The sequence below is a fragment of the Diospyros lotus genome, chromosome 1, assembly GCF_014633365.1.
Source record: "Diospyros lotus cultivar Yz01 chromosome 1, ASM1463336v1, whole genome shotgun sequence".
Lineage (NCBI taxonomy): Eukaryota > Viridiplantae > Streptophyta > Magnoliopsida > Ericales > Ebenaceae > Diospyros > Diospyros lotus.
Window position 1 is genome coordinate 45,322,638 of NC_068338.1, and position 20,597 is coordinate 45,343,234.

General features: G+C 37.4%; 1 protein-coding gene across 2 annotated transcripts; it reads left to right on the plus strand.

The window, feature by feature from the left end:
• The first annotated feature begins 4,466 nt into the window (after nt 1-4,466).
• LOC127812978 (histone-lysine N-methyltransferase ATX4-like) lies at nt 4,467-20,019 on the plus strand. 2 transcript variants are annotated; one of them, XM_052353612.1, is made up of 23 exons: nt 4,467-5,959; nt 6,088-6,143; nt 6,227-6,440; nt 6,661-6,783; nt 6,899-6,967; nt 7,118-7,186; nt 7,273-7,364; nt 7,455-7,550; nt 9,221-9,356; nt 10,401-10,506; nt 10,639-10,738; nt 11,172-11,296; nt 11,786-11,931; nt 12,509-12,613; nt 16,449-16,513; nt 16,864-17,068; nt 18,040-18,123; nt 18,218-18,274; nt 18,533-18,622; nt 19,074-19,160; nt 19,246-19,320; nt 19,496-19,596; nt 19,703-20,019. In XM_052353612.1, the coding sequence occupies exons 1-23, from the start codon at nt 5,060-5,062 to the stop codon at nt 19,791-19,793; spliced, it is 3,192 nt and encodes a 1,063-aa protein (XP_052209572.1). In that variant the 5' UTR covers nt 4,467-5,059; the 3' UTR covers nt 19,794-20,019. The 2 variants fall into 2 exon arrangements, with proteins under 2 accessions (XP_052209572.1, XP_052209582.1); XM_052353622.1 differs by having other exon boundaries at nt 4,472-5,959; nt 7,467-7,550.
• The last annotated feature ends 578 nt before the right edge of the window (nt 20,020-20,597 follow it).

The following is a 20,597-nucleotide window of genomic DNA, read 5'->3' on the forward strand; positions in this document are numbered from 1 at the left end:
CGTTTATGATATGTGAAGAAAATATCTATTTGAGGAGGATTGGTTAAAGGTTATTTTTCATATATAATTATATATTTATTTGATTATTTTATAAAAATAATATTTATTGAAATTCATATTTAGGTCACTAAAGATCAAAATATTTTAAAATATGTTCAATAGTTATGATTATCCCTTAACAATAGAATGCATATAGATATCTTTATTAACTCAGCTTTCGACAAATATGCATACTTTGAAAGCATATATTTGCCTTGAAAGAAAGGCCTACTGGAGTGTCTATATAATGGAATTCAAGACAACAATTCTCAATTCATTTGAATATATAGTTAATAAGTAGGGGAAATTTATTATTTTAATATTTATTGTGTTGTATTGAATTGTACTTTTTGGGCAAAGAATCACAAAATTTGCTTATTACTACTTGTCGTCCAAATCCAAGACCATCCACACGCTTGCATATAAATGCAACATTTCTATTTTACGAGATGATAAAAATCTTACAAGATAGGCACTGAACAGGAAAAATGAATGGATAGTTGACATTCACTAGTTATCATAAAAAAAATAAAAGTCAAATTATATGTAACATTTTACAAAAGTAAAAAATTATATGTAAAGTTGTATAAAATTATAGTATTTTATTTCATGTTATACAAATAAATAACAGCATAAAAATATTTTTAAACCAAAATATATTATTTATTTAGAGGCGTTGCTGGAGACGGAGGCCCAGAGAGAGAGATGAAGCGTTGGCGGCGGAGGTGGACGACGATAAGAGAGAGGCGACAGGTAAGAACAAAAGATCCAGAGAGAGAGAGAGGGGCGGAGTCGGACGACTGACGGAGGCGAAGGCAGACGGGAGCAGAGGTGGAGGCGTGCAAAGGCAGATGGAGGCGGAGGTAGACGGAGACGGGCGGAGGCGGAGGTAGATGGAGGCGGGCGGAGGTAGACGAAGGCGGACGTCGGAGGCAGAGGAATGAGGCAAGAGAAGGGGAAGGAGAAAGAGAGAGAGAGGGAGAGGGAAGGAAGGAGAACATGAGCGGGCATTTAAAATTTAGAGGAATGAGGCAAGAGAAGGGGAAGCAGAAAGAGAGAGAGAGAGAGGGAGGGAGGGAGGGGGGAGGAAGGAGAACATGAGCGGGCATTCAAAATTTAGATATAAAATATAAAAAAAATTGGGTTATTCATCAAGTTGTCTAACTTCCAGTTCGTGTAGCATTATCCTTATCAGTGGTATCATCTACATTACAATGTTGAGGTGCAATACGACTTGAATTGCGGGGTACGAAACCCATACTTCCCAAAAAATAATCATTTGGCTGCGCAGTGCTTGAACAGCAGTCGGCGCCACCATCTTTGACTGGTCTTCCAACCAAGTCAGCTCACAATTTCAATCTTGCGTACAACGTCATCATGCTACCGCAACCCATCCTCTTGGCGAGTCCATCGTCAACGCAGGGATACAACCAACAACAATATTCATGAAGAAAGCCCCCCAGACTCGTAGGAAATTCAGGTCACTTGACACTTGGCCATCAACCACAACCAAGTCATATTCGCTTTCTGCCCTTTCTCCTTCCTTTCTATACCCTTTTTGGTTTCTTTTCGCAGATTTTAATGCTGACTTTAGAGTATTAAAAAATTATTTTCAAGCCAAATTCTAACCAATCTTATTGCTCTATTTGATCATATAACCTCCTAAGAATAACGGCTTGGAATTCAGGCCAAGTGAGAGAGAACTTGCGCCGGCTTTTAGTGGCCAAAAATCCTTAAAAAGTCACCACCAAAACCTCAATTGTGATTTTTGTCTTTAGACCAAAAAAAAAAAAAAAAAACAAAGAATCCCCTGCTTTAAATTAAAAGCACAAGAGCTTATGCTACAACCCCTAATTTAAAAAAGAATACCCTTTAATTTTGTTTGTTTATCTAACAAGCATTATGAATTCTAAACTTTATAATTTTACTTTTTTATAGACAATTTTATTATAATAATATATAAAATATTATAAATAATTTAATATTAAATATTTGTTTAAAATGCTTATTAAATATATTATTATATTTTTTAATCCTTTGTACATCTAAGAGACTCCAACTCAATAGTAAAATATTAACTAAACTTAATTATTTATTTTTAATATTAATAAATACAATATCTCACATAGTTACTAATTAATCATGACTTTTATCAATGCTATTTTTACAAAATTAACACAAGACAACAGCTGCCTTATAACAAAATTAAATAGACTATGAGATTAGAATTTATGATCACATTCTCTTTTAAGTTAATCTAATTTCTAAATAAAACTACACATCGAAAATCAACTTGATTCTAATAGTAAGGCTTCATTTTGACTATAATTTTGTTTTTAATTTCTTATTTTTATCCCCTCAAAATACTATATTTATATTCTATCGAGTGTACTTTACTAACATTATTAAGCTAACTTATTTAAGTCATTTATAATATCTTATGCAAATGATTAATACAACTATATCATTATGCACAATTACGAATGTTATCCCATTGGAAAACGTTTAATATCACATTGAGGCTCACAAAGATAATAGTTTGATACTAAAACATTTTTTTGGTCTTAACCATGATGATATTGGGGCCCTCGAATACACTAGGAAAAGGACACACACACACATATATAGATATATATATATATATATAGAGAGAGAGAGAGAGAGAGAGAGAGAGAGAGAGTAGCTACCATAGCTTCAGAGAGCTCTTTGCATGGGTTCAAATGATCCAACATGGTGCCCCAATTAGGGCAGTTTCTCTCCATGTTAGATCTCTGGTTTATGCAGGCTGCCAGATCACAGTTCAGCTCCCCTTTGATCTTATGTAATAATAATTCCCAGTGGATTAATTAAACTCATATGTGTCTCTTCATCATAATAATTAAATAAAAACAAAGACCCACTTTGCCACCTATAATGTGTGTGTGCGCGTGCGCGTGCTCGTATATATACACACACACATATATATATATATACCCGAAAAATAAATGGGGAAACCAGGAATAGAAACACTTCCATGCCCTTGAAACCACCCATCTTCTTCGTTTCTTCTTTTTCAGTTAACTTTCTCGGGAAAAGTTAAAAATTTACAGAGGGGATTCAGATTCATGATGATCGCCAACACCATCTTGAAAATGAAGTTATCTAAAAGACCCATATCAACCAAGTAAAAATTTTCCGAGAAAGCAGTACCCAAGACCCTGAGAAAGAAAATAGGGTGGAAAATTGGTGGCATTTTCCAAATGATTGTGCTCTTCACACTTGGATTTGGAGGAATCTTCAAATAGTTGATTAAAAACCAACTTATCCAACCAACCCACGAAAAGTTCTCATCCAAATTTGTCAATCTTTCGGATGGAAATCGGAGTTGTATTCCATGATTCAATTAGTTGAACCAAGACAGACCGACCCCGTACGTGTGGAGCAGAGCAGAGTCTAGAAATCTTCTGCAAAATACTAATGTTATTCTTGGATTCAGAGGTCACATATCCAAGATTCTCTTTCTGTTTATATATGGACATATATCTCCCTTTGCAAAAATGAGCGGAACACTAGAAATTCACTTATTGTTACGGAAAAAATATAAATAAAAATAAAGGAAAGGAAAGGAATAATAAAGGGGGCACTTCTCTCTTGCCCTTTAAATAAGAAAGAGACGAGAGTTATTTCATTTCCCTTAAATTTCGACGTCATCATCGTCTTCTCCTCAACTCAGCTCGTATGGTTGAAACAATTACTAGTGGCGGGTCGCCTGAGTTTCTAAAACTCCGGCGGACGCCGGCCGGCTACCCAACTACTTTCCTTCAAAAGTTGGATAAATCATTGCTCTTTCTACGCCACAGCCTCTGTAACTCTTAAGCCTTGCAAGGCAGGCAACCCACTAGCCAATTCGACGGCTCCCGCCACCATGGCAACCAAAATAAAAACCCAACAAAACAAAACAAAACAAAAATTAAAAAAACAAAATTGCTAGAGAACTAAGCATATAATATAATATATATATATATATATATATAATGAGAGGAAGTTCAAATTTCTTGCATTGCAGAGCTCTCAAATGCTTCCATTGATTAAAAAGCGGCCCAAATAATCATAAAATCCAAACGAGACATTAAAGAGTGAAACGGAATCCCACCACCATGCCACACCAAAAAAATGGGCTCAAATTCGGAGCTTCCAAACCGAAGTTTGCAAGTGAAAATTCCACGGTTCTTGTTCGAATTCATGAATTTAGTGAGCTGGGTCTCGGATTAAACGCACCTACTTGGACTAAAGTCAGTGAAATGTAAAGTTGGGGCAAATTTGTAATCCGAAATTGGGATTCCAAGTTTCTTGGAACACACTCTTTGCCATGGCTCTGAAGCTTCAGAATTGAGTCGAAACACGCGAGCTAAGCTGAGCCATATACATACAAAATATCGACAAACAAGGCCATTGAATTGCAATTGATGATCGATCATCATATATATATATGGCCAACTCCATCTTTCTCTCTCTCTCTCTCTCTCTCTCTAACTTTCAGTGGATACATGTCATATATACATACATTAGATACATATAGTTCGGAAAAAAAAACAAAAGAAAAAGAGAACTCGATGGAACGAAGCGGCAAGGTTTATAGGATTGCGTTGGATTATTAAATAAGAGGGGTTTATTTTTATTTATTTATTTTTATTGTGTTCGTCGAGTCATGAGCAGTTAGATAGAGAGAGAGAGAACTTGGTCGCAGGGAGAGAGAGAGAGAGAAAGAGATCCCTATTGGGGCACTGAAAGGGACCGATTTCTGGGTCTCTCGAATTCAGTAAGATTGTTTATCCTGCCTGATTTTCTCTCGTTTTCTCTTCGGTTTTGCGTGTTCTTTACAATTTTGCTTCTTGTTCGGGTCTTTGGTTGTTCGTTCGTGGGGAGGAGTTGTTGTTCATTCTGATCAATTAGGGTTTGGAATTGAGAAAGTTGGGGGTTTTCGGAGGAATTGTGTTGGAATTTGGGATTGGGGGCGATTGGGAGGGGGTGATTCGGGGGGATGATAATCAAGAGGAACTTGAAATCGGCAATGCCGGCTCTGAAGCGATGCAGAGGCGGCGAGGCGGGCGGGGATGACGATGAGGGTTCCGGGAACAGGAAGAAACGTAAACTGGAAGGCTATTACCCTCTGCACCTGCTAGGAGATGTCGCCGCCGGCGTAATTCCGTTCAGCGGGTACGGACTGCAGCGTATTTCCGGCGCTGGCGTGGCGGAGGAGGGGGCGAAGAAAAGGAATGTTCCGCTGCCGGGGGCTTCACGGCCGCCGCTGGTCAGGACGTCCAGGGGGCGGGTCCAGGTACTTCCTTCTCGATTCAATGATTCAATTCTTGATAATTGGAAGAAGGAAAAGTGTAAGCCAAGTGTAAGCGAATCCAGTTTGGATCCTGAATTCACTCCCTACAAGGAGAAGCACACCTTCAAAACCCCCCACCCCAAACATCAAAGGCAATTAACTTGTAAAGATCATAATAAGTATAGAGTTAGCTATCAATACAGCAAGTTGCCTAAATTGTTGAAGGAAGTTGAAGAAGTAGGATACCAGAGGTCCAAGGATTTTAACAGTAGGAAGGGCCCAAGTTCAACTTGTACACTAAGGTCACTATATGAGCAATTGATGAACTCAGAAAAGTCCCCATTTGAGAAATCAGAGAAACCAATAGATTTGACTGGCATGGATGGATTGTTCAAGGAGGTTGCTGGTAGGGAAACAGGGTTGTATGGGCCTGATGACTTTGTCCCTGGTGATACTGTCTGGGCTATGTTAGGGCAAAATCATCCTGCATGGCCAGCTATTGTTCTTGATCCGGTGACACAGGCTCCTCATCAAGTCCTGGGTTTCAGGGTTCCAAATGCAGCTTGTGTGATGTTCTTTGGTTACTGTGGAAATGGAACACAGAGGGTAAGTTAGATCTCTCAATTCTAGTTGCCAAATGGTGAACTTCACTAATATCCAGTTACTTGTATGTGCATTGTGTGAATAACCTGAATATCTGCTCTTATTTGTCGTTTTTTGATAATAATGAGCAGGACTATGCTTGGGTTAGACATGGAATGATATTCCCATTTGTTGATTATGTAGACAGGTGTGTTGTTGACATTTTCTTTTTCTTTTTAATTTTTTGCGTCATCTGTAACTGTAATTGTGCTCACTTTTGACTCAAATCAGGTTTCAGGGGCAGACTGAATTGAATGATAGAGAGCCAGCTGATCTTCGGTCTGCTATAGAAGAGGCATTTTTGGCAGAATGTGGGTTTACTGAGATGTTAATGTTGGAAATTAATGCCGCAGCTGGGAATCTAGATTATTTAGAATCTATTCGTGGAGGGGTCCACAAAGCTACCAATTCAAATCAGGATCAGGAAAGCAACACCCTCAAGCAGGCAAGTTTCAAGATTCATGCTTCACTTTTTCTTCTAACTTGAAGCATACGAAGGTCATTCTCATTATTACTATTGTATTTTTGTGATAACAAAATGTCATACTTTCTGGACCTTGTGCATGGATTAGGGTTAGGTTTCCTTTAGTTGCAGGATTCTCATTTGTAAGTCTTTGTCATTGTCCTTTCTGTTCTATGGTTCAAAAAATTTATTCTTTGCACAGACTGTGTTTGAAGAGAAAGGAATGTGGTCCTGTGAAAGCTGTGGATCAAGTCTCTTACTTCAAGCTTCTAATAAAATGAGGACTTTAACTCATGGGAGCCGTCTATGTAATTCTTGTGCCAGGGTTTGTATCACTTGCCATTTGCTGGTGTTTTTAATGCAAAATTCTCTATTTCAATGTACACTTAATCCATTCCAATGCAAGAAGTTTACTTTTATTCTCTGTGCTCTGTCTACAGGCTAAAAAGTTAAAACACTCTTGTGGCATATGCAAGAAGATTAGAAATCATTTAGACAACAGCCGTTGGGTGAGGCACACAATCCAATATGATTTGTTATTGCTTCTTTTTTTTTTTCTGTTGACATAAATATCCATTTATTTTTATTTCTATAATTTACTGCAGATAAGTCTTGTCATCTGTTAAATAATTCATGTTTAATATTTTTTATTGAATCAGATACGTTGTAAGAGTTGTAAAGTTTGGGTTCATGAAGCCTGTGACAAACTATCTAGGAATCTTTCTAAGGTATGTTCATGGATGATCTATCCTATTGTTATTCTCCTTTTTGGTCCTTCTGCATGCAGGGTGATGTAGTTACTTATCTTCTTCAGGATATGGGGGCAGATGATTATTACTGCCCTGAATGCAGAGCAAAGTTCAATTTTGAATTATCAGATTCAGACAACTGGCAACCTAAAACCAAGTAAGTTTGTACTGCCTATCTACTAGTACTATTTATGTGGTAGTGGGACCAATATTGGATGTTGTACTTCTGTGCATCTAAAGATTGTAGGTGTTTGTGCAGAAATAACAAAAAGAGTGTGCTGCCCGACAAGGTTACAGTGGTCTGCTGTGGGGTGGAAGGCATATATTTCCCGAGTCTCCATTCGTAAGATTAATAGTTTTGTGTTTGATTAATTGCATATTTTTCCATCTTTCACTATCATGATAAAATTCTTTTCCACTAAACCACCCCCTTCCCCTGCAAAAATAAATAAATAAATAAATAATAAAAAAGATCTGTAGCCAGAGTTACATTTCTGTAAATCTAAACTATTTTGGTTAGGACTTAAAACAACATAACTCTCCTGTTCACAAACATCTCAATATGTCTCTGAAACTTCTGCAAAGTACGTGATACTCTATTAAACAGTGTTAATCTTAGGGTTACTAATCCACTGCTGTTATTTACTGCTTTTTTAGATTTCTAATAAAAAAATTAAGCTGATTTGATGTCTTTAGCTTCAGCTTCATTTTTATCACGCATTACCTGTCAAAAATGTACTTATATAAGGTCTACCCTCGTAGATAAAACTCTTTGGCTGCTTACCATGAACTGTCATCTTCATCATCAACTTCATCTTATCCTAACCAAATGAGGGTTGTTGCCATGACATTCATAATGTCAGTTGACTTCTAAAAGTCACATTGACAATATAAATCCATGCAAAAGAATATTTTGGCAAAATTTTATGCTCAGTGGCCTTCCTGACACAACTCTCCATTGAGGGAATTACGAGATAAAGTTCCAACACCATCTTTATATGGAAAAGTTTCATGAGATGGTGGTGAATGAAGATAATTGATACGATCATGTTCCATTACATAGTTAAGACAAAAAGGCGTACTAGTTGAGCTTTGGGTTAGCTGATTTAAACCCTGTCACTTATGCAAGGAGGTTGTGTGCATCTAGGTTGAGGTGCAAGTGAATCATCTCTTTTATTAAATCATTGGAAGAGCATACTTGTTAAGCTTTCCATTAACAGATTTAAAGCCCATCACTTCTCCAGGCAGGCTGTATTCTTTTTAGATTGAAGTACGAGCAATGTGGTATTTCAAGTTGAACCATTAGATTCAGGCAAACATCTTGAGCTTCTGTGCATTTTAACCAGGAATATAGTTTCTAATTAGCAACCAGAAATGACCAAAGGGCAAAAACACCAGTAGTCTACGGTAGCCTTGGGGAATGCTAAACATTGCTCTGATGTGGCCTGGGGTTTTGGAGTCATGAGTTGAAACCACAGAAACAGCCTCTCCAGGGTAATGCTGTGCATCTCTAATCCTCTCTAGACCTTGCAATGACAAGGGCTCTCAGCACTAGGTTGCCCTTTTATCTTATAACACTGTGCATAATAGGCTTGAGGAAGCTTCTTCCGTGATATGAACTTTTGACAGGAGATGATGGATTCATGTATAACCTTTGATAATAAGAAAGCAGATGGAAAACCTTTGGAGTATTTAAGCTCTTCTTTTATTGCTAGTAGTTTTCGTTTCACTGATATGTGCATCAAACCACAAGTGTTTGAAGTATCTGCCTATTGTTTCATAGTTGAAACTGTGATATTGGTTGATATTGATTTGGGTATGATCCTTTACGGGTGACCTCATATTGCTTACCATAACCTTCAATTAGTACAGAAATCAATTTGCATTTGCATGATCATATTCTGTCCTGAGATTGTTTTATTTCTGGTCCTCAACTTTTTGTTCTTGAGAGATAGATTCACTCTCTTTTAATTTTGTTTTTTTTTTTTTTTTGGCCATTTTCTTTTGTGGCAGAGTTGCATGCAAATGTGGATCTTGTGGGACAAAAAAGCGGGCACTTGGTGAATGGGAACGGCATACAGGTTCAAGAACAAGAAATTGGAAGGCTAGTGTTTCAGTGAAAGGTTCAATGTTACCACTAGAACAATGGGTTTGTACTTGAAATTGATCTTTTCATTTTCTGCACATTCACTTTTATTCCTCCAAGTCTGCATTTATACAGGTTTATCTGTGTATGTATGGACCTTTCTGCATGTACATATGAGCTCTTGATAATCACGATTGTCTTCTATTTTAGTTGATCACTTATTACCGTGCTTTTTTTTTTCTCCATTGCCAATTTCATTCTACATGCTCAAGACCCAATAACTGACTTGTCAAGTCTTATCTTGGACTTATTATTCAGCACTCTGGTACATGATATGCTCGACTTATTTTCCCTTCTATTTTTCTTTTGTTTGGGGTGGGGGGTTCAGCCATCCAGTTAGTTTATGTGCATGCATATCCCATGGTCGATAGGGTGGGCATGGATGTCATGGCACAAGTATTATAGTAGAATGACAGGATGCCCCCATTTTTAGAATTTATTTTCTGGGCCCAAAAATACTGGTCAAAGAACCGTGGCTGATTGGACATTGAAATCTTAAATCTGGTATTGGTGGCCCTAGGGGAACTTTCCATATTTACAACAGTTACAACCAGGTAAAATGCATGTAGGATATACCACCCAGGGTTGTAACCTTGTGAAAAAGGCACAGAGAATGTGCTTTGGGGTCTTGAGTTTGAGTCTCGTACTTCCCTCTTTGTGTGATTTTGGAGGCAAAACCAGTTGCAAATGATAGTTCCATACACGGACACCTTGAGAGAGGGCATCTTTTTCACCTAACATCCTTCATTGAGCTCAAGTGCACAGCTATGGATATCTTGATCTCCTCAAGACTTGGCAGGGAAGGAGTTTCCAGTGTCACCCTTTGACTAGGAGATACAAAAGTTGCTCCCTCCTTACCCCTTTAGTTTACTTGGCCAAAAAAATCATTAGGATATGGTATCAACCAGATATTGCCTCTTCTTTTTCATCTTCTTTTTTGGTGAAAAGTCATGTGTGGAATGTGCCTCATAATATGGATATTTGACACTTCATGACTACTATTAGGACAGTTGCATCTATCTATTAAAATCTTGTTTTGTTTTACAGATGCTGCAGATAGCAGAATATCATGCCCGTACTGTTGTTTCAGTTAATTCTTTAAAACGCCCTTCAATAAAAGTACGGAAGCAGAAGCTGCTTGCTTTTTTGCAAGGTATTCTTTCTTCTAAGCATGTAATTATACAATTTTGTAATATTTTCCACATTCCTTGCTACCATAGCAAGTGAACTTGACTTTATCCTCCTGTATCAAGTGGACTGACTCTGTAATATGTTAATTTCACAGAGAAATACGAGCCTGTTTGTGCCAAGTGGACAACAGAAAGGTGCGCTGTATGTAGATGGGTAGAAGATTGGGACTACAACAAAATTATCATATGCAACAGGTTTTTGTCAATTATGATATGTATTGAACATATTTAGAAATATTACTTACAGCAACTATATAAAACCAAGTTTTAGATGCTCCCTATAATTTCTTTGGGGACATTCTGGACTGGCTGTTCCTTGTGTAGCATTTTTTGATTTCCCACTCTCAGAAAGCATATTGAACATGATCATTGAGATCTTCTGATACAGTGTTAATACTAGTTACTAATTTTTGTTAAAGCATCTAGAGATTTCCTGTGCACTATCTTTCTTACTTCTAGTCATATATGGCAGTATATTTGCTGAACCAATACAAGGTTTAACTTCTCCCACAAATAATCAGTTTGACTGTGTGCTATGTTGTCTGATTAAAGGGAAAAAATTTCTTGCATGCTCACAGTATTCCTCTAATTTGTGAAAATACCTCTGAAAATTTTGTTTTTGTATCAGATGCCAAATTGCTGTGCATCAAGAATGCTATGGAGCAAGAAACATTAAAGATTTCACTTCATGGGTTTGCCGAGCATGTGAGACACCTGAGATTGAGAGGGAGTGTTGCCTCTGTCCTGTAAAAGGCATGACACTTTCCACTGAATGCAACTCATGAGTCATAAATCTTTATTTTGTTTTTCAGGAACGTTTCTGACAAATATCTGCATGCAGCCTGATTTATTGAGTAGCATAACATGTAACACTCTAGTGATTACTGGTACTTGAAAAATGTTGTGACTGCTTTGGAATTGTCATATTTGATCTCTTTACTATTATGTTCAATCACTTTCCATTATTCAGATATCATGGAGTCATTAGTGTTTTGTGCTTGTAGGAGAGGGAAATTATTGAATCTCAAATTACTTAAAATATGAATAAAATAAATCAATTACAAGAAATCAATCTCATTATATTAGTGCCAGGTTTGGCCCAAAGTGATGGTAATTGTCCTGTCAAGAGATTCTTTCCTATTTCCCATGTCTTGTGGAGTTCATGCTTATCAAGATTATCTAATTTCATATAAGTGGTTCTAAATCGCTTTTTCTTATAATGGCATTTTCTTTCCCTTTTAGGAGGTGCTCTTAAACCTACTGATGTTGAGTCATTATGGGTTCATGTTACTTGTGCTTGGTTTCAACCTGAAGTTTCTTTTTCAAGCGATGAAAAGATGGAGCCAGCAGTTGGAATCTTGAGAATACCATCAAGTTCTTTCATAAAGGTATTTTTACTTGCAACTTAAAATGTACCTCTGTTAGTATTATTTTCGGAGGGCAGAGGTAGAATTGCTGTTCTATTTAATGTGCTTTCATGTTCTAGATAAAGCCATCTTGTAAGCTTATCCATCTCTTGGTATATCTCATGGCAATGCAACAGTTCATTCTGTAAAACAATATATCCAAAGGGAAGAGATGAGAAAATTACATTCTTTTCTTCCATGGCAATTTAATCTAGAAAGAACCCTCTGTGTCAGCATTTAGTTACAAAATTTGCTTGTAAAAGAGGCACTCTTGTACCAATTTTAAGAAACATACAATATTATGTGCGCGAATAACTAAAAAATGCTTGCCTAAGCGGAAATTCTGGATTCAGCATGATCTTCTATGCTTTCCTTTTCTCTTTTGTTTTTTTCTTTTTGAAGTATTGCAACTACCATAATTGATTTGGGATGCTGCATTAGATCACCATGAAGAATCTTTTGAGCATTAAATGCTGATGGGTAATGATTTGTGGATTTCAGCTGATATAAGTCATTTAATGTTACTATCTGAATTCTATCTTGTTTCTATGAATGTCAGATATGTGTGGTCTGTAAGCAAATTCATGGTTCCTGCACACAGTGCTGCAAGTGTTCAACATACTTCCATGCAATGTGCGCATCAAGGGCTGGGTATCGTATGGAGGTAAGTCAGCAACATTTATTATCTCTATATTGAAGTGGTCTGTATGTTATAGAATGTCATCACACTTCTCCATAAAAATGGATTCTCTTGATTAATGATATTTCTGGCACCCAACATTACATTCTGCTTTTGTTTTATTTAGAAAGTATGCCATGATTGTAGATATTGAGAAACAAATATCATTTCTGCATGGCAGATTAAATAAGTGTGCAGTGTTTCTGTTGTGTTTTGGTGCAACTGATTGCTAATGTGAACATCAAGCTGCAGTAATTGAGTGCTTTATATGTTAAAAATAGTGAAATATTTGGATTTAGAAGTATGAAATACTACCCTAATTGCGCTGCTGATTTGGAATTCAACAGATACCGTACTGTAATGCTTATTGCGGTTTCCATTTGTTTTTAGTTTTCAGATGCATAATTAAGATCAAAAGAAAAACCCCAATCAGCCGGCAAATTTCAAGCCACTGTACCTTGGTAAAAGATTACAAGTTCACAGTTTTAGGAATCTACTAAACAAGTATACCTGTATCCTGGAAAATAAGATAGACCTTCATGTATAAGTTTCCAGAAAAATCTCTGCCTGTGAAAATATATATTCTTAAACAGAAGTATTAGGAGCCTTTTATCCAAAACTTTTTTTTTTTTCATCAACTGGAGAAGAAGCCTGAAGATTCAAGTACTTTGGCCGGGGGGTGACTAAATGTTTTCCTACTCAATGTAAACCCACATAAAGATTGAACGTACTCTTGCCTTATATTTGGGAAAATATTTTTTACACTATTTTGCATGTATTCTTATTAAATATGCAAAATAACTGTGGTTAAAGCCCACTAGGTCGACTACATGAATTCTACCTCTCTAATTTTTGTTTAGAATTCATATTGAAAGATCCTTGGGATCAGCTATGATAAAGAGGAATACATTCAACACTGGAACTGTTGAGGGGATTCCTTAATTTTTTACCTGTGTAAACTCCTGCAAAACCTCTTAGAAGTATCACGACTATGGCTATCAAACATTGCAAAGGAGTTGAAGGACTCGATCAGAAGAAGAGTTAAGCTGTTCTGTAGTGCATCCAATCTGTTGAATATTACCGCAAAAATATGTTTTAACTGGAAAGTTTCCTGTGAAACTACGTGTAACACTGTAGTTTTTCTGCTCTATTGCATTTTGATTCTTGAAGACAGCAGTTTTTACAGTTTCATTGATGGGATTTCCTGTTATCTAGTTTTTGATGCTTGGTCATAGCATTAGTTTTCATTTGGACATAATTTGCAAGTTAGTTTTCCTTTTAATAATTTGAACCCATCAAAAAATTGTTTGTAAAACCTAACCCAAAAAAAACAAAAAAAAACTTTTTGTAAATGTTAAAAGTAGAATATAATTTTCTTATTATTGTAATGGAGAAGATATACGATGAGTATATAGGGTCTTTGACTAACCTAAAAAGGTAATGAACAATTATGGAAAGATTACAAAGAATCTAAAAATGTATTCATGGAAGTGACAGGGTAGATGAAGTAGCAACTGCATACTGATTGTGATAAACGTTGGCTTTGGCTGGATCAAGCAGCATCAATATGGTCGGAAAGAGGCACGGCTGGAAAGAGTTGATTGATTGACATCATCTGACTCCAACAAACATCCTGACTACAAATAACTGGTCACTCACTGTCACGGCCTAAGCCTAACAACAATCTTCCTCCCAATTCCAATATAAATTAGAAGGACCCAACGCCCAAAAACAGAGAGTAGAAACAGAGAGAAAGAGAAGCATGTGTGAGAACAGAGAGAACAGAGAAGAGAGGAGAGAAACCATGAGAATTCTGATATTTTTCATGATGCTTTCCCCCTTGCACAACTAGGAGGATATACACCATCGTCTAGGAGAGATTCTCCTGCCAGGGTGGGCCCTACACCCCTAACAAACTCTGGATTCTCTAACCACATGGCAGTAACTACCTGCCTTCTAGGAATTACAGCAGTAAAATAAGGAAGCTAACTACTATCTTAGGAATTACAGGAGTGAAAATAACTGAAAGCAGTAAATAGCAACAAGAAAATTTTAAATATAACTCTGGGAAGGTTCTTCTCGTGACACTCACTATCTCACCACAAGAGGATAATTAGTTTTGCATGGAGAAACTACAAAACCCTCCCAACACATCCCCAGGACTCTGGTTATCAAGTCGTGGCACCCAGCGACTTTGCGATTCCCCTTCATGCAGGGAAGCAACTCTAATTTGGCACAGCATAACATTGCAAAGCTTTGCAAGCACAACAGAATGGGGCCTCACAAATCAAGGCCAAAGCAAACTCAAACACAAATCAGATATACAGAAATCCCCAATTTCTGTGGATTTCTGTATCTAAATCAACTGAGGCAAACCACCCAAAAACACGCAGAAAAGGACCCAAAAATCACCCAAAATAACCAAAGTCAAACCTCCTTTGACCAGAAACAACCAGAGCATCCTCAACCTCTCCTCTTCCTGAATGCCAACACACTAGTGCAGAGGCCCTGTGACATGGGTGTGACCAGTAGTGGCCAAACTTATTCACTCTCTGGCCAAAACAACACACTGGCAATGGAGCAGGCTCCTCCTTTCAGCGGCAGAAATCAGCGGTGGCCAGTGGCAGCAACTTCAAAACCTGTGGTCTGCAACTCACAGCGATGGCCTGCTTCTCTCACCTTCTTCAACGGTGATCACTCTGCAAAGCAGTGACAGGACAACACTCAGATCTGATAGTTCCTTTGCCAATAATGGCAGTGGTAGTGAGGAACCATGGGTCTCCTCTGCAGATTGCAGTACACAGATCTCAATCGGCAACCAAATCTGGGACAGTGATCAGATCTGAAACAGACTCTCTTCAACCAGTGGCCTCCTCCCTCCAAACAACAGCAGCAGCCCACAGCAATCTCAGGTTTTGACAGTGTCAGTGCAGGCTCCTTGTCCAGCGATAATGGCTGAGCTGCAGCTGGAGCAGAGAACTTTGGTAGATTTCATCTTGCCATTAATGGTAAAACCGAGCAGTGATGGGCAGATCTGGTTTACAGTGATGATAGCAGAGATGATGACCAGAAGAAGACAAAAACAAGCACTAAACGAAACAGACCGAGACACTAATAGAACAAAATAGATTGAAACAAACTAAGACGGTGGCCAAACTGAACAACTGAAGATTGGATCACATATAGTCAGTCTCATGTTTGAGAAAACATGAGATCTAGAATAGGTCAACAAGGCTCTGATATATTGTTGAAGTAAGAGAATATTTTATTTTTGTTATTGTAGTGTAGAAGGTATACAATGGGTATATATAGGGTCCTTGATGAACCTAAAAAGGTAATAAACAACTATGGAAAGATTACAAAGAATATAAGAGATCTTTAAAATATTGTAGTAATATTCTCAATATATTCTAACAGTAAAGAGTGTCCCATTCATATTTGGAATTTCAGAAATCAAGTATGCCATAATTCGTGATGCATTAATGCCAATAATTTCCCATAAATATGCTCACTGTTATATTTGTCAACACATGTTTGATGACACTAGCAAAGAAGTTATTGTATTGTCAGGATCTGACCTTTGATGCCCAGGCCACTGACTAATGGAAATAGTAATATTTGTTGCAACAGTATATATGATCTTCAAGTCTGGCTATGGGTACAACCTATTTAATTTCTCTTATTTAATATGGCTCACTTTCTGCCATTTTGCTTTATTCTCTGTTTTGGTTTATGCAAACCTGAATAAATTGCCTGCATTTGGTATTAATCCCTTATGCCAAATTCTTTGCTAATGCAATGAATGCCTTCCAAATTGCAGTTGCATTGCTTGGAGAAAAACGGGAAACAAATTACAAGAATGGTTTCCTATTGTGCCTACCACAGGTAAAAATCCCCTCCCCTTCTCTTTCTGTCATATTCTCTCTCTCTCTCTCTCTCTCTCTCTTTCTCTCTATCATATTTTCTGCAGTCAGGTTCCATTAGTTCCTAATGTCCCCTTTTCAGACGGGTTCAAGGACATTTTAACCTACTAGCTTCTTCCACAAGCAACTATGTGTTCTATTCCCTTTATGTTCATAATGCTCAAGGTCAAGTTTGTTTTGAGATACCTCTTCCATCACCACCTGCAGTGACTAAATTTGCATTACATAAATGCCCTTTTGTATTTGTCTGTAAATTTATGTATTGTGTTCATCGGTTGTTTGTTCATTTACTTTTATATCTATTGTGCATAGGACACCAAATCCCGACACTGTTCTGATCATACAGACTCCGCTAGGGGTTTTTTCCACCAAAAACCTACTCCAAGACAAAAAGAACACTGGTTCAAGGCTTATATCATCCAACAGATTGAAACTTCAAGAAGCTCCAATAATACAGAATGAGATTGAGCCGTTTTCTGCTGCAAGATGTCGGATCTTCTCAAGATTGAGCAACAAGGTACCTTTGAATGCATATATTTCTGAGGATATCTCTGTTCACCTCCATATGCATTAGGAGAGGTTAACGGACAATGGACATTTTAGAAAGTGTGGTAGGATGGCTGACAAATCTGGTGAATGTCAGGATTCCTCTTCCACCACTCCTCCCCCTCCCCTCCCTCCCTAATTTGGCCCTTTCTTATAGGTCAGTTCAGCCATTTTGTGATTTTGGCTGGAGTCTCTAGTTTAGGTGCTTTATTTTGGGAAGAAATCATTTGTCATTTCTTAAAACGACTTGTTCCAATGCATATAACCTCTGTAAATATGCGGGAAACAGTCCTATTAGACACTTCTGCAAAGCGCAGTTGCTTCTCCACATTTTTTTGCTCAGTCTTTGTAAAGTCTTCTCCTAGATCATTGACTAGGTTTTGTTTGATGTGTTTCCATCCTAGTAGCTTTAGGTGTACAATATACTGCTAAGAAACTTAAGCTATTTTGTGGTTAAAAATTGCGCGAGTAACTACACAATGTTCATATTCCTTAAAAACTTACTGTACAGTATGGAAGCCTCATGCACTGAGTTCACCTTTCTTTTCTGTTCGATGCTATTCTGGTTTTATGTTTTGTCACATACATATGATGCATGATGTGTTTATCCTTTTCTCTTCTTCTCTTTTCTTTTCTTTTTCTCGGGTACATATGTGGTATCTTTTCTTTGATTGCGGATACCTGTCCATTTCTTCTAAGGTGGCAGAGTTCTTATTTTACCTTATAGCCGAAAGTTAAAGTTTCTCCTTTTTCTTTCCCACATTTTAGTTTGTTAGTTGTAGTTTGATAAAGTTCACATTTTTGGTTTTTGAGTAATTCCGTTCCCTCAAAAGACGAAAGATTCAGTTATCCATGCCAGCTTATTGATGTAACCACTTCCATTGTTGTCTTTACAATTATATCTGCAACATCTTATTATCCCTTCACTTTTTCTTCTTGCAGACTGGAAAACAGGCTGTTCCCCATCGAGTGATGGGACCTTGCCTTCACTCTTTAAGTGCAATACAAAGATTGCAGCCATTCAGAGTAATTGCCCTTTCATGTCATGATCTAGTCCAGTTTGATGCCAACCCTCAGAGTAGCCAATAGAGCTAATAACATTGTGTTTTCCTTCAAACAGGAAATAGAGGATTCCAAAGCCTTTCGTACTTTCAAGGAACGGCTGCACCTTTTACAGGCATATTTTCTTTATCATCATTGCCATTTATTTCCTTTTGTTTTTTTCTCCCTTTTTTGTTTATCCTGCTGAGAGGTGTGGGGGGCTGTGGGGGGAAGTAGGGACAGTTGAGCCCTTGCATTAAGGTTGGCCTATCAACCGGACTCACCTGTCCTAAGTGGCTGGTGATACACAATTGTAGATCGTTGATGTGAGTTTGGACTTTGGATCATTTCCTAAAATAACTATTGTATCTTCTGTTTGGTTTTACGAGTCCAGAGAACCGAGAATGATAGAGTTTGCTTTGGAAGATCCGGAATTCATGGGTGGGGCCTCTTTGCCCATCGGAGAATCCAAGAAGGAGAAATGGTATGTAGTTTCTTGTGTTTATTTTCCTTGTTTCTGCTCTCCTCTTTTTTTTTTTTTAGCTCTTAAAGTGAGACAATTATTTTAACGCAGCTTTATGTTTGGAGTCATCAGATGAGCAGTAACGTTAGGATGTGCTTGGAAGCCGTATTCACATGAAATTCATAATAGCAATATTCTGTACTTCTATATGGCCTCTGAAGGCATTATTTATATATTCAAGACTTAGACAAGTATTAAGTGCCCTCATCAGGGGAAAAGTTAGTACAAACTATACAGCATCATTTTATGAAATCTTTAATTAATTATGTCATATTTCCTAGTTTTTTTTAAAAAGTAAGCTGCATGTTTTCGTATGTATGCAATGCCTTCATGCTCTCTATATTATCAGGTTTTAGTTCTTCTCTTGGTGAAATTATGAATGTTGAAAATAGCTTGCCCATGTTTCTTTCAGGTTCTTGAATATCGTGGTGAACAGGTTAGGCGGAGTGTTGCAGATTTGAGGGAGATACGCTACCGGTTGGAAGGCAAAGACTGCTATGTAAGTAATTAGCCTTTGGAAACATACTCTCCCCTCGGTCCCCTTCTTGCTCATTGCTGAAGTGTTTTGGAATGTTAATCTGCAGCTGTTTAAGATCAGTGAAGAAGTGGTGATAGATGCGACCAACAAGGGAAACATTGCTCGCTTAATCAACCATTCAGTAAGTTATCTTCACTGAAATTTTCTTCCTGTAGGTGGCGCCATTTGTTGCATATTTTGGCAATAGATCTTAGCCTGTGATGAAAAAGATAACTGCATAGATCATACAAATGTGGGAGAGCATATGATTTGTACACTGTTGATGCTAGAGTACTGTTTGTATTGTGAACTGGCAGTGCCTGCCCAATTGCTATGCAAGAATCATGAGTGTGGGTCATGATGAAAGTAGGATTGTGCTGATTGCCAAGTCTGACGTGCCTGCTGGTGACGAGTTGACGTACGCCCATATCTTCTCTCTCGGTCTGCCTCTATGCTTTCGATTTTGCATGTTGGTAACGGGTAATTTGTTGTTGTTGTTGTTGGTTGTGCACATGATTCCGCAGGTATGACTACCTATTTGATCCAGATGAGCGCGACGAAGGCAAAGTCCCCTGCATGTGTAAAGCTCCAAACTGCAGGAAGTTCATGAATTAGTAGGTTACAGGCAGAGAGAGAGAGAGTACAGCCATAGCCATAGCAATAGCCATAGCCATAGCCATAGTAGCCATTGAATTCTCATTCTCCCAAAGGAACTATAGCTCTAATCCTCCAATACGCCCGGGGCCCTTGCAGTTCAGTTCAGTTCATTTCTGCTCATGAATTTGTAACTTTTCTTCCTGCACATCAGGCAGGCATATATAAAATGTTTTTCTTTCTTTTCTTTTCTTTTCTTTTCTTTTCTTATAAACATATTGGGGAAAAAGAAAAAGAAAGTTTTTGTATTTAGATTTTGGTAAATGTTAACAGACTTAATAAATATATATAAAAAGATTTTGTTATTCGATGAATGAATCTTTCTGTTGATTGGTTGATAGATATCACTTCTTGGTGTGATTATTGTCAAATCCAGATTTCATCTGGAATCATCTCGTATGAAAGTTGAAATCGTATTGGGATATATGTATCATCTTGGCACCAAACGCACACTGTTCTGTTGTAGCAGTTCATTGAACAATCTTTTTCTGCTTTTCCTTCGTCATCTTCTTATATTTACTCTTTTTAGTAGTAACTTTGGTTTAGCAGGGTTGTTTCTATTTTTAACTTCATTAATTTTCAGCAAAAAGAAAATTAGAATTTGACATTTGGGTTCCATTAAATGGTTTCTGGTAATCTAATTTATTTATTTTTGGTGTTTAAAGAAAAAAAGTTTAAGGAAAAACATTTTACATCAAAATGTTTCATAAAACAATTGTCAAATAAACCTGAGACTGAACAACTTACGTTTGCTTGCTTGGATTA

Bases quoted from the DNA above. Each gene is read 5' to 3' on its own strand.
- LOC127812978 (XM_052353612.1), top strand. From the start codon at position 5,060: ATGATAATCAAGAGGAACTTGAAATCGGCAATGCCGGCTCTGAAGCGA. The intron at 7,187-7,272 runs GTATGTTCATGG...TATCTTCTTCAG, and splicing joins TATCTAGGAATCTTTCTAAG to GATATGGGGGCAGATGATTA. The intron at 11,932-12,508 runs GTATTTTTACTT...TATGAATGTCAG, and splicing joins CATCAAGTTCTTTCATAAAG to ATATGTGTGGTCTGTAAGCA.